Source organism: Aegilops tauschii, chromosome 5 (assembly GCF_002575655.3).
Source record: "Aegilops tauschii subsp. strangulata cultivar AL8/78 chromosome 5, Aet v6.0, whole genome shotgun sequence".
Lineage (NCBI taxonomy): Eukaryota > Viridiplantae > Streptophyta > Magnoliopsida > Poales > Poaceae > Aegilops > Aegilops tauschii.
This window is the reverse complement of record NC_053039.3, coordinates 472193438-472205628: the sequence shown is the minus strand read 5'-3', so window position 1 is coordinate 472205628 and position 12191 is coordinate 472193438. Positions and strand designations below refer to the sequence as shown.

General features: G+C 45.4%; 2 protein-coding genes across 5 annotated transcripts; one reads left to right on the top strand and one right to left on the bottom strand.

Moving 5' to 3' along the window:
- Positions 1-603: 603 nt before the first annotated feature.
- Positions 604-7790, top strand: LOC109787378 (F-box/LRR-repeat protein 17). Of its 4 annotated transcripts, none has more exons than XR_012183146.1 (12): positions 604-1444; positions 2978-3079; positions 3581-3725; positions 3807-3991; positions 4279-4383; positions 4513-4610; positions 4720-4955; positions 5037-5103; positions 5181-5266; positions 5710-5800; positions 7335-7411; positions 7491-7790. XR_012183146.1 is itself a non-coding variant. In XM_073498176.1 (11 exons), the coding sequence occupies exons 1-10, from the start codon at positions 948-950 to the stop codon at positions 7362-7364; spliced, it is 1551 nt and encodes a 516-aa protein (XP_073354277.1). In that variant the 5' UTR covers positions 604-947; the 3' UTR covers positions 7365-7411; positions 7491-7790. The 4 variants fall into 4 exon arrangements, 2 of the variants coding, with proteins under 2 accessions (XP_073354277.1, XP_020201527.1); XR_012183145.1 differs by having other exon boundaries at positions 7313-7411; XM_073498176.1 differs by lacking the exon at positions 5710-5800.
- A 1303-nt stretch (positions 7791-9093) lies between these two features.
- LOC109787379 (auxin-responsive protein IAA30) lies at positions 9094-11226 on the bottom strand. The gene is made up of 4 exons (XM_020345940.4): positions 10715-11226; positions 9568-9906; positions 9404-9465; positions 9094-9321 (listed from the first exon to the last, which is right to left on the bottom strand). Exons 1-4 carry the CDS (start codon positions 11032-11034, stop codon positions 9284-9286), a joined length of 759 nt encoding a protein of 252 aa, XP_020201529.1. The 5' UTR covers positions 11035-11226; the 3' UTR covers positions 9094-9283.
- Between the last annotated feature and the right edge of the window lie 965 nt (positions 11227-12191).

Here is a 12191-nt window from a genome sequence, read left to right as displayed (position 1 = left end):
GTGCGGAACTCCTAGAGGCCGAATTGCTTGCATGTATGGAGGGCCTGAACCTTGCCCTACAATGGACGCAGCAACCTATCGTAGTGGAAACAGACTGCCTTGTTGCTTTCAACATGATCATAGGAGAAGAGAGAGATCGGTCCTATTACTCCATGCTTGTGAACCAAATTAAGAGGCTCATGGCAGAAGGGAGATTAGTTAAGCTAGTGCATGTACGTAGAGAGCAGAATGGCATAAGCCATTATCTTGCCTCCTTTGGTAGAACTGAATGCCGCACTGTCGTGTGGCTGGGTTCAGGTCCAGGTGATATCCCTGACCTTTGTAAGATTGAACTGGCTCCTGAGTGATTAATAATAATCCCTTTTCCCCCGAAAAAAAAAGAAAATGCGCTGAGCCATGTTCCTTGTGTTCGCTAGCTCGAGTGTTGTTACATTACATTTTCAAATTTGGAGAATGCCGATTTTGCCCGGTCAATCGATTCGCGGACGTTCCAAGGAAGTAGGGCCAAAGGAGGCGCAACCGCACCAAACCCGAACTTCCCTCTCAACCAGCCAAAAGAGGGAAGAAAAACGGCAGGAGCTGCCTGCAGCGCAAGCCGGAAACCCGCACCAGTTCCCACCGAAAGCACGTGCGAATTTTTGCATCATCCTCGGTCGTTCAGCCTTTGTTGCCAACAACAAAAGAAAAGAAAAGAAAAAAGGAAAAAAGAAAATCAATCTCGAGCCAGCCAGCCGCGGGTTGCATTGCACGTCGACGTGGGCGCTCACGCCGCGGCGGGGCTCGGCTCATCTCCGCCACACCATCTCATCCGGTCCACCGGGTCTCCTCCTGCGGTGCCGTGCCCCAAAAAATGGCGCCAACCCCTCCCCAATCTCCCGCCGCACCCCTCCCCCGCTATTTCCCCTCCGCGCCCCAGCCCTAGCCGCGCCGGGGCAAACCCTAACCCCATGTCCTCCTCCTCCTCGCTGCCCGCCAAGCCGCCCCCGCCGCCGCGCCCCAAGACGCGGGGCAGCTACAACTGCGGCCGATGCGGCCAGCCCAAGAAGGGCCACGTCTGCAACCTCCCCTCCCCGGCCGCCGCCGACGGCGCCGCGCCCCCCTCCCCCTCGCCCTCCTCCTCCGGCGGGGACACCCGCCTCCGCCGCGCCCTCTCCTTCGACGAGCCCTCCTCCCCCGAGAAGAAGCCCAGGCCCGACCATGACGGCCGCACCATGGAGCTGGGCGGGAGGGCCGTGCCGGTCGACCTCGTCGTCGAGGTCCTGCGCCGGCTCGGCCCCAGGGGCGTCCTCGACGCCGCCGCCGTCAGCCGCGCTTGGCGCGACTGCGCCGACCGGGTCTGGCGCGTCGCCGAGGAGCTCCGCCTCCGCCCGGCCGCCGCCGGCCTCCTCGGCGCGCTGCTCCCCCGGTGCGCCGCGCTCTCGCGCCTCGTCCTCCACATGGAAAGGTGAGGGACCCGGGCGAATCTGAACAAATCTTGTCCCATGCGATGCGAATTTGACGCGATCTGGCCAGATCGATGCTGGATCTTCGATCGCCGCCTGCTCCGGACACGAGCTGTTATGCACAGCTTTTTTTATGGTTAATAAGGCTACGACATAGATAACCACTGGAGGAGTAGTATATATATTCCTAATAAAATCGTAATATAAATACAATAATAACAAGTAGTATATCGAGAATCTGGGATTTCTGAACGACTTCCAAGGTGAACGGACGTAGGATCTGATACTGGCTGCAGGATGTTTATTCCTGGATTGCTAACTGGTAGGTTATATTTGTGTTTGCGCGTAGGAACTTGTCAAAGTAGAGGGTATCATGGAAAATGCTGACAGTCTGCCTTTTTAACTTGATTGTGAAAGAGCATGCATGTCTCTGTGGATATTGAATATGACATGCTCTTGGATGAGTTGGTGGCCACATGAAACTCATGTTGTGTAGGTAATGGGTTCGGAGATGTCTGTGTTTTGGACAATATTCTGTTGGTGCTGCAAGATTGATTTATAGAACTTTTACCTGTGCTTTAGTTGTAAACCCTTCACCAGGGCTGGGTTGGATTGTAGAAAGCGCATAACCAATGGGTTGGTCTACGGTGATGCAAAATGCACAATTAATGGGTTGGTCTACGGTGGTGCAAAATGCACAATTACCGCGAGAACAGTATGCTATTTCCCAACATAAAAATTATTGTTGCTTATCTCTTGTTGTGAGCCTGTGAGGATACAACCACACACTAGTAATTAAAGCACTGTAAATTGGTTTCTGCAATCAGTTATTTGATAATGTTTCTTGTTGTATTTGTCTGCATAGAAGGAATATCCATATATTTGTAGTGCAAACAAGATGAGCCTTTTCAGGTCTTCTTTGTTGTGACTGATCAAATTTATATTTGACAAGTTGGCTTATACTGACATAGTGACATATGCTGTAGTTGCTAGACCCGTTATTCTATATAAATGATCAATAGATGATCCCAGGTTGTTGATCATCGATTATCATTCATGTTATTCTGGTATAGGATTATAGATGCCACCATCTGGTTTTAGAATTCTATGTGTGTAATTGTTGTGTCTTGTGTGTAGTTAGGGCCTTATTAATGACAAGATAAGACCGCTTGTCTTCTGTGTCTCTTAAAAGGTTTTCGCATCCAGCTCTTGCTTATGCACAGTGAAGTAATCATATGCACTTAAGTAGACGCAAAAGTGAAGTAAATACTTTGTGATATTCTGGATATGGTCGAAACAACATGGTTAATCTAGCTTTGGTGCTTCAGTACATGTTTCTCTGTCCTGCTTATTTACAATGCAATTAATATATGCACCTAAGTTGATGTGAGAGTGGATAAGTAAAAGCCATGCATTCTTTTGGATCTGGCTGCAGCGACAATTAATCTAGTTCCAGTCCTCCCGTGTTTGTTTCCTATGCCGATAAAAGATGTTCCACTGGTGACATGTATCTTGTTCGTATATGTTGGATTCAGTGATGTTGATGCCACCATGCTGTCATGTCTTGCATTTTCCTGTCCAAGTTTGGAAACTCTGGAGATCACCATGGCCGACAAGGCAATCAACAATATGACTGGGTATGTTGTAAATCTCTAACATTACTGATACATCCTAAATGCTATGTTGGCATCTATATATCTTTTTTGAAATTTAGTTATTTAGTTTACACTATTTTATATCAAATACACTTGCTTTGTTATAATTTGAATCACTAGTTTTAAAGGCGTCTTCCCTTTTTTTCCTCAAGTGCTAGCTTCTCAACTAATAGTTGCCTACCTTGCAAGGTCAGATACAGTTAAGGCGTGATTTTAGTTTTACCTTGTAAATGAGGATTTGTACTTATTTTTTTATATGTAATGCAATTGCAGGTTGATTTTTTTGGATCTTTTGCTGGTTGATTTGTTACACCATGTTATATTATGCTTGCATGAAACTAGTCTATTTTCCATTTTCTTGCCATGCAAGTTGTGTTCAATATGCGTCGATTTTGCAATAGCAATGTCATGCAAATGGACAGAAGGTTCACACAATCTCCGTGTTCAGCTCCTATATTAACTTAAGTTGTTCTATTCTAACAGAGAGGAGCTAAGTCGACTTGTTTCAGAGAAGCATTCTCTCTCAATCCTCAAAATCGGTGGTTGCTCTAATCTTGGTTTTCTTAATCTAAGCTCTTCAAGCCTTAATGTCCTTTGGCTATCAGATCTTTGCTCCCTTTCGGAATCGGTAATATTGTGTGCTATTAGTATTTACAGTTATATCAACTTTATTGTGGGCATGAATTCATTGGACACAAATTTGTTGTAGGTCATAAGCTGCCCTAATATGAGCGAGCTCTCCCTGTGTTTCACACAACAAAGTACTGAATGTACTGACCTGGTTAGTTTGATGGATGGCCTGGGCCGATCGTGCCCTAACTTAAGAAATTTGCACATATCATCAATTCAACTATCTAATGAAGCTGTGTCGGCTCTAGAGGGTGCCAACCTCAGGTATATTTCTACCCCACCATGCTCTTAGCACAATTTTCTTGTATTTGAGCTATAATGTTATAGTTCTTTTTATTTTATTTGAAGAAAAGGGGTTCCCCCTGCCCCATTTTTATTAGAAACGAGACAAAACAAAAAACAAACTGTTTCCAGCGCTCAGGCTGACCCAAAGTAGCCGAGCCAGAATCTTGTTGTATCTGAGCTATAGTATTGTAGTTCTCTTCTCACTATAATTCCAGTTTCATAATATTTCAACCTCCAAAACTCAAATCTCATTATTGCTTCATCAGGGGCTTGTGCATGCTATCCTTGATTCTCGGTTCAAAAATGACAGATGCAGCTGTTGCATCTATCGTCAGATCTTGTGCAAGCTTGGCATTGCTTGATTTAAGTGGGTAAGCTCTAATATATCCTTTTGGATATAAAACTAAAGTTATGGAATTAACATAAAGGTGATGATTATTTTCCTACGGCGTGATACTTCAAATTAGCTTATGCAGTTACTCGTTTTTATTATACCTCAGATCTAGCATCAGTGATAGTGGTGTTGGTATGATCTGCAAGGCGTTCCCTCATACTTTATCGAGGCTGCTCCTTGCTCTCTGCCCAAATATTACTACATGTAAGCTTTATATGAATTTCAGGGTTTATTATTTCTGCTCCACCGAAAATGAATTGCCAGTCAACCATTACATGTTCCAGTGTTAAGAATCTCTCTATGTGTTTTCTAGGTGGGATCCAGGCCGCAACAGCACAATTGCCACTTCTTCAGCTCATGGACTGTGGAATGAGCTTACGTTCTAACTTGCAGAATGAAAAACAGGGGGCTTATTTTGGTGAGATCAATGGAAGGATTAGATTGTGCCCAAAATTACCCACCTTAAAAAAGCAACCTATGCGCCAAAAGCTAATCATAAAGCATGATAATTTGAAGAAGCTCAGTCTATGGGGCTGTTCAGCAATAGATGTAAGCCTTCAAATTTTGCCAGCAGAGATTCACTCAAGTCCTTTATGGATATAGTCTTGTTACTAATTTCACATATGGCAGGCTTTGTATGTGAAATGCCCAGAGTTGATTGATCTGAACCTCAACACTTGTACAAATCTACACCCAGGTATTGTGTCACTTTTTCATGAGGCTGTAAAGTTGGTAGCCGCTTTTACGATTATAAACAATTTAAATATTTTGCAGAGCGGCTGCTACTTCAGTGCCCAAATCTGAAGAATGTACATGCATTTGGATGCCAAGATATGTTGATTGGTGCAATAAAAAACCAGGTATTACTTTGTTAAAACATTTCCTCACCCCCAAAGTAAACTTTCATTTCAGCTTGTGCTTTCTTCCAAAACTCCTTTCTTTGTGTGTGCTGGCCAGTAGTTTCAAGGTTATTGGATGAACATGTTTGAAGTGCTAAGCAGTAACCGTTTGCTATCAGTAATCAGAAAGTGGGAAATATAATCTCAAAAAAGAAGTGAGAAATATGCTATCTCAGTATTAGCTTTATATTGTTTAAGAATGTTGCACACCAGTGTTTTTGGCTCACCCAATTTATGTAAGTGTGTGCAGAATTAGATTGAGCCAAACAAACCAGAACTGAATTAAAAAGTTTACTCTTGTCTGAACTTGCATTTCAGTTAGAAAAAATAGTGACGTTTTCCTATTTGGTGGGAAAAATAATTTAATTTTGCTCTTGGTTTTTGGCTTGCCTTTTTCCCTTCAGAAACTGATAAACAGAAAGAATCTAATGAAGCAATGTGTATCAACTGGAGTCTAGGAAGGAGTAAGCAGTGGAGCTGAAGGTGTATCAGGCCGTAAGCTTCTTTAGCTTAGGAATCATACTATTGGAAACAGTGCATCTACATTACTACAGTCTGCCTTATGTAGCGTGTAACTATGTTGTAGCCTAAGGTGCTGTAACAAACCCCTTATCTCTTATGCACCGCAAAGCAGTCGTTGCGGCCTTCCTAAAAAAGTACTCCCTCCGTCCTAAAGTAAGTGTCTCAACTTTCTACTAACTTTAGTACAAAGTTGTAAGCTTGAGACACTTATTTTGGGACGAAGGGAGTATATAGTAGCATACTTCCCAACTGCGGATTTTCTGCTGCCGGTTAACAATTCAAAAACATCACTTCAAAGTTGTATCAGTCAGAAAAACAATTGTATATACACATTGTATGACGAATTATGGGCCTGAAAATTTTGGATAAAAAATCTGACCATTTGTATGGTATGCAAATAAAACAAGTTAGGAGTGTATACTAATTGTAAATCTACAGAGTATTTGTTACGGAGCACATACACGATCATGAAATTTTACCTAACATTTGCAGTTTCAGATATCATCCAAAATAGAACTGAATTTTGGTCTGGACTTATATGGACCATGTTTTTTTTCCCAAAGTGTTTCCAATTTTTTTGTCTGATTGTTTCCCACACTTGGAAGTTAGTTTTTGGCCTGGGCTCATATGGACCTGGTATCATTTGAGAGGTTCTATTTTCCTTTTAAAAGGAGATAGCAGGCTTAGGTGACATCCTGGGCCCTAACTTTGTAGGTCTACAGGCCCAAACAACACACATGAGGGATACCACTAAAGCCCACCTGTATACCCAAAACCTAGGTACACTCATCAATCTCCTGACGGTTTTGAGTTCTTGCTCCTATCAGGTTGGCACTTGATCTACCATCCATAGTATCGTCACCTTGTATCATTTTTGTCATAATCCTAAACATTACTGGCACCAATCTGGCTATATGTGGATGTTAGATATATCAAGTTAGTAGTGATGGCCGTGACTCGCCATGCTATCCATATGTCAGGCAATGTTTAATGGTGTATCAGGTTACCATATAATTCGTTAAGTTAAAAATGACAAAGTTAGTTGCTTTTGTTACTCTTGGCACTTAAGAGTGTAGTGGAGATACATTCTGGTGGTAAACTCTGAAATGAAGTCATAGTTATATATAATGCTGTTAGCCAACATTTTTGTGCCATATATCATAATTTACCGGTAGTTGGCCATTGGTTCAAGCTTCACACATGTTACTGCATAGTTAACGCAAACATGAACCAGAGTAGAATTTAGTTTGGAATTTTGAAACGGAAACGTACTGAAAGAGCTAAATTGAGTTCAATAATTTATTAATTCAAGCACAGCAGCACACTTACAGAAGATAGTGGCACCCAACAAATTAACTGGTACAGTAAAGAAAACCCGCCAACTTATGTTTACAATTTTGCATCTGAGCTATCACTTGGTCAACAAAGGTGAAAGAGCATTACCCGTGTCTTCGTTTTCCAATGTATTGCCACAAATTTTGCCAGGTTCTGAATGAGTTCGCTGCAGCTGAACCACATCTTCCATGCAAGCGGCTAGCAGATGGTTCGAAGCGGGTTCAACTGTCACAGTTCCCACAAGAGCAGGCAAGCATCATTTCACGTATCTCGTGATATCTCCTAAGCATCCTACCATTGCATGTGCTGATTCTTCTGTTTGTTTCAGTTACCGGAGGACAAAATATGGATTGGATTCAAGCGGTCGGAGTGCATTGTTCATCTTGATTCTTGATTAATAATAACAATCACATAACCATAGCTAGAGAACCGCTCATTGTGCGCACTCTGATTTGTGAAATTAGACAATTGGCGAGTATTTATTTATTTGTTTTGTGCACCTCCAAACCCATAATATGTAATGTGCCTGTTGTATAAGCTGCTACATGGAAGTGAAACTTGCATCAACTGGTTTTGGGTTTCCATCGGTACTCCGCTTGGCCTAATTGATATGTAACTATTTTCCATATTTTTTTGGTGCAATTGTATCCATATGTAACTAGTATCATTTATACTGTTTTGCCAGGCATGTTCAGCTGCATTGCTTTTGGTACAGACAGATATAAAATCAATCTTAGCCTGTTAGGCCTTGTACAATAGGAGGTGCTTAGAGAAATAAACCAGGCTTTTCTTAAGTACCGGTGCTTATTTGTACAGGATAGACGCTTAACTAAGCGTCTTTCTTGTAGAAATAGGCATTGGTGCTTTAGAAAAATCCGGTTTATTTAGAACGCTTAACTAAGCGTCTCTCCTGTAGAAATAGGCATCGGTGCTTCAGAAAAATCTGGTTTATTTTTCTAAGCATCTCTCTAAGCACCTCCCATTGTACAAGGCCTTATAAGACCGGATGCTTGCTGAAATGCCTTCCCTTAAGGTGTGAGGAGAAAATTCAGAAAGTTATCTCTTTTTATGTCGGCTATCTTGCCACTTGATAGGACTTGCCAGACGGAGGAAAATAATGTGGCAAGATTCTTTTGCTTGCTCTAGTTGGAGCAATTGTAAACCACCAGATTTCTTGAAGCTTGTCATCATCACGAGGGGACATCGGACACAAGATCCCCCAAGCAAACATGCCATGCATAACGTAACATACCTTCAACTCGCAAGCAACTTTTGGATACTATATTCACCCGTACGGAGAATGGAAGATGGAAGGAGCGAACCAAAGTTGCTGCCAATAATGGCACTTCATTTTCGCCAGCCTTGCACCCTTTCATTCGGTTGCTTATAATCTGGGAGCAATATATCGTACTCTTGCCATAGAATACAGCTATGCAGCAAATTTGTATAAGAACATGAGCTCCCATATCCCTGTGCACATGGCATGTCCCCTCCTTTAGCTGGCTTAGAGTTACTCCCTCCGTCCGGAATTATTTGTCATCAAAATGGATGGAAATGGATGTATCTACAACTAAAATACATCTAGATACATCCATTTCAATGACAAGTATTTCCGGACGGAGGGAGTATATATATATATGGAGATGGGCGTTTTGAGTGTGCACCACACCACCAGCGCATTAAACGTTGGCAATGTTTCTTGTGTACACACACGTCTAATTAACACAGAGGAATGAACCTGGACACCACGGAGCAGCTTCATAATCATAATTAAACAAGGCTGCCGGGCGATTATTTGTCCAACGGCACCATGATAATTGAGCGCTGCTGTTGGACAAACTGCAAGATCCCTGCAGTGCAACCGGTAGTGGTAGGGTAGCCACCATCTGACTTGTTCTTTTTTGCATAGTAATGGAAGGGCATCTTCTGCCTTTTCTGCGTGCTAAACGAAAATACTATTGATTGTACGTAAACAACAGTGACATGCCGATGACATCTTTCTCACGTATACATACTACACATATATAACAACAAGATAAAACATAGGAAGTAGGAGTACGCAGTATAGTATGGTACATAGTTGGGCAAGCAGAGCCATAATCTTGAATTGGTAGCAAACGGTCAGCTCCTGCTCTTGCATTTCTCCATTGCCCTTGGTGCTGAAAAAACAGAAGGCAAAGGGAGTTAGCAAACGGTAGTCGAGCATGCACATGTAAATCTGACAATTAAGAGGGCACCGACCCAGGCCGATGGCTTCTGATCCTTTCATTATCCGGAGGCGCTTGCAGGACGCGACGAACATCCTGCCACGAACGAGAGGAAGAAGAAGAAGAAGAGATTATTTGTAAGTGAGTAACACCAACATGAGAAGAGAAAACATGCATGCGCTTTAACCAATTACTTACTCCCAGGGGACGTCGCCGACGAGCATCCAGTCGCCGTCCTTGTCCTCGTAGGTGGGCACATAGTCGGAGCCGTTGAGCAGGTCCACCAGCTTGCTCTCGTTCATGCCCGTCATCCCCTGAGCCTGCGAGCAGTCGTTGCCGATGGTGAAGGAGCTGAACATCTTCTCCAGGGCCTTGGACAGCTCCTGGTAGCTCTTGTAGGTGCCCATGTCCACCTTGCGCAGGTAGGGCGCGCCGTCCATGCTCACCTTCACCAGCGCCGCCCCCCCTCTCTCCGCCGTCGCCGCCAGCATGTTCCTCCGGAACGACCGCACCGGCGGCCACCCCACCGCCTGCGCCCTGCTCCGCCAAACATCAATCAGTCAATTCATAATTGTTCACATGGATGATGGTGATGACGATGATGATGGCGACGAGGACGTGCAGTGCTAGTGCAGAGACAGTTTGCAGGGGGAAATAGTAGGTTCCTTTTTATCGTGTCGGCAGGGCCGGCACTAGCTGCGGTTCTCCCCGTGCCATTGTTGCCCCCACCACATGCGTTCCCTCCGTTTCTTTCTAGTCAGCGTATAAGATTTGGCCAAAGTTAAACTTTGTAAAGTTTGACCAACTTTATAGGAAAAAATATCAACATCTACAATACTAAAACTATATCGTATAAAAATTAATTTCATGATGCATCTAATAATATTGATTTCATATTATGAATCTCGATATTACTTTCTATAAACTTAGTCAAAATTGATAAAGTTTGACTTTGACCAAACCTTATATGCAGATTAAAAAGAAACGGAGGGAGTACCCGCGTATCCAGTTGAGATCCAAATGTTCCCCCGGAAACGCTGGTGCAAAAGTGCTTTTCCCCCTCACACGAGCGTGCATGATGCTAAAATCTGTGTGCTAGAGTGAAGCATGCACGCATGATGTTGTAATTATAAAAGCTTAGTTTCCTTTTTGTCGGCTAATTCTAAAACATGCTAGTACGTACTACCTTTTTCTTCCGAAAATTAAATCACATTCAGCCTAAGAACTATGAACGATCCTCTTCTTTGAGAAGCACGGGAGGGCCTTGAGATTTTTTTGGAGCGAGCTAGTACGTAACAGGGAATCACATTCGCATGCAAATTAACGAGGGGCGACGAGGACGTACTTGGGCGCGCGCGGCTTCTCGGGGTCCGCGTCCGGCTGCGCGGCGGTGACCACGCTGCACTGGCTCGGCGACCGCTTCAACTGCCCGTCGGCAGCAGCCGGAGAGGGCTGCGCCTCCGCGACACCATCGGCCACTTCCTCGTCGTCCTCGGACGGCGGCGCGGCCGCCGACGCTGGCTCCAGCTTCAGCACGAGGTCGATGGTCTCGGCGTAGCCCCTCTTGCCGGAGCTCCTCACCGCGGCGGCCGCCTCCTCGGCCTCGTTGCTGCCGCCTGGCAGGCCGAGCCGGAGCTCGGTCTCCTCAAACCCGAGGCCCGCCATTGGTCTCCTGCGCCAATGCACCAGACGCCCCTAGCTGGGTTTCTTCTTCGCTCCCTGTGTGTTTGCTTTCGCGTGTCTGCTGCTGCTTGGGTTTGGCTTGTGAGCACAAATAGAAGGGAGGGGACGAAGAATGAGATAATGGCGGCCGGGTGGATGGTTACAAAAGAGTATGGTTCCCTCTTAGCCGGAAGTGGCGTAGCATATAATAGAGATCCCTATATAATATCGGAATGAACAGGATACGTATGCAATTTGGCCTTGTCCCTGCCAAAGTAGGTTAGATGGTACGTACACGCTCCATTCCCATGGAGTGCTGCCGATGGTTGTGTCAGTGCAACGTATCGTACCGTCAGCCCATACACGCAAACGCAAGTATGGCAGTAGTATTAATGTGGTACATGCGAATCGCCCCCCAAAAAAAGTGGCACATGCTGGCAACGAACCATCTCAACATTCTTTTCTGACCTGACATATAAATTTCATATTACTACGTACTTGTTAGAGCATCTACAACCGGGCAACCCAAACCACCCTCAAACGTTTTGGCGGCCCGCCCGCTCACTAACCGGTCATGAAAATCTGACCCAGACGGGCACCTCAAACGGGCCTCAAACGACCGAGCTGACCGGCACCCTTTATATCCAGCCCAAATATGGGACTGATATGGGGCGTCTCCGCCCGTCGGACTGACAACGGGGTCCCGCGTGAAAACACGTGGAAACCCGGCGGTTCGAAGCACGTCCCCTTCGTCGGACCGATGTCGCCGCGTGGTGCCACTCCGGCAGGCCGCGTAGTGCCTAACCCGGCTATTTAAGTTGACCGCCAACACCGAAACCCTACCATCTACATTTTTCCTCAGTCTGCCCGCCGCCACCGCCACTTTCCACTCCCCGTCCGCCTAGTAGCCATGCCCCCACTCCGCCACTTTCCACTCCCCGTCCGCCTAGTAGCCATGCCCCCACTCCGCCACTTTCCACTCCCCGTCCGCCTAGTAGCCATGCCCCCACGCCGCCACTTTCCACTCCCCGTCCGCCTAGTAGCCATGCCCCCACGCCGCGACTTTCCACTCCCCGTCCGCCTAGTAGCCATGCCCCCACGCCGCCACTTTCCACTCCCTGTCCGCCTAGTAGCCATGCCCCCACGCCGCGACTTTCCGC

Excerpts from the sequence above, each read along its gene's own strand:
- LOC109787378 (XM_020345938.4), top strand. The coding sequence starts at position 948 with ATGTCCTCCTCCTCCTCGCTGCCCGCCAAGCCGCCCCCGCCGCCGCGC. Across the intron at positions 3,726-3,806 it reads TTTGCTCCCTTTCGGAATCG|GTCATAAGCTGCCCTAATAT; the intron begins GTAATATTGTGT and ends AATTTGTTGTAG. Across the intron at positions 4,384-4,512 it reads GCATTGCTTGATTTAAGTGG|ATCTAGCATCAGTGATAGTG; the intron begins GTAAGCTCTAAT and ends ATTATACCTCAG.
- LOC109787379 (XM_020345940.4), bottom strand. The coding sequence starts at position 11,034 with ATGGCGGGCCTCGGGTTTGAGGAGACCGAGCTCCGGCTCGGCCTGCCA. Across the intron at positions 9,907-10,714 it reads GAGAAGCCGCGCGCGCCCAA|GGCGCAGGCGGTGGGGTGGC; the intron begins GTACGTCCTCGT and ends TTGGCGGAGCAG. Across the intron at positions 9,466-9,567 it reads GTCGGCGACGTCCCCTGGGA|GATGTTCGTCGCGTCCTGCA; the intron begins GTAAGTAATTGG and ends CGTTCGTGGCAG.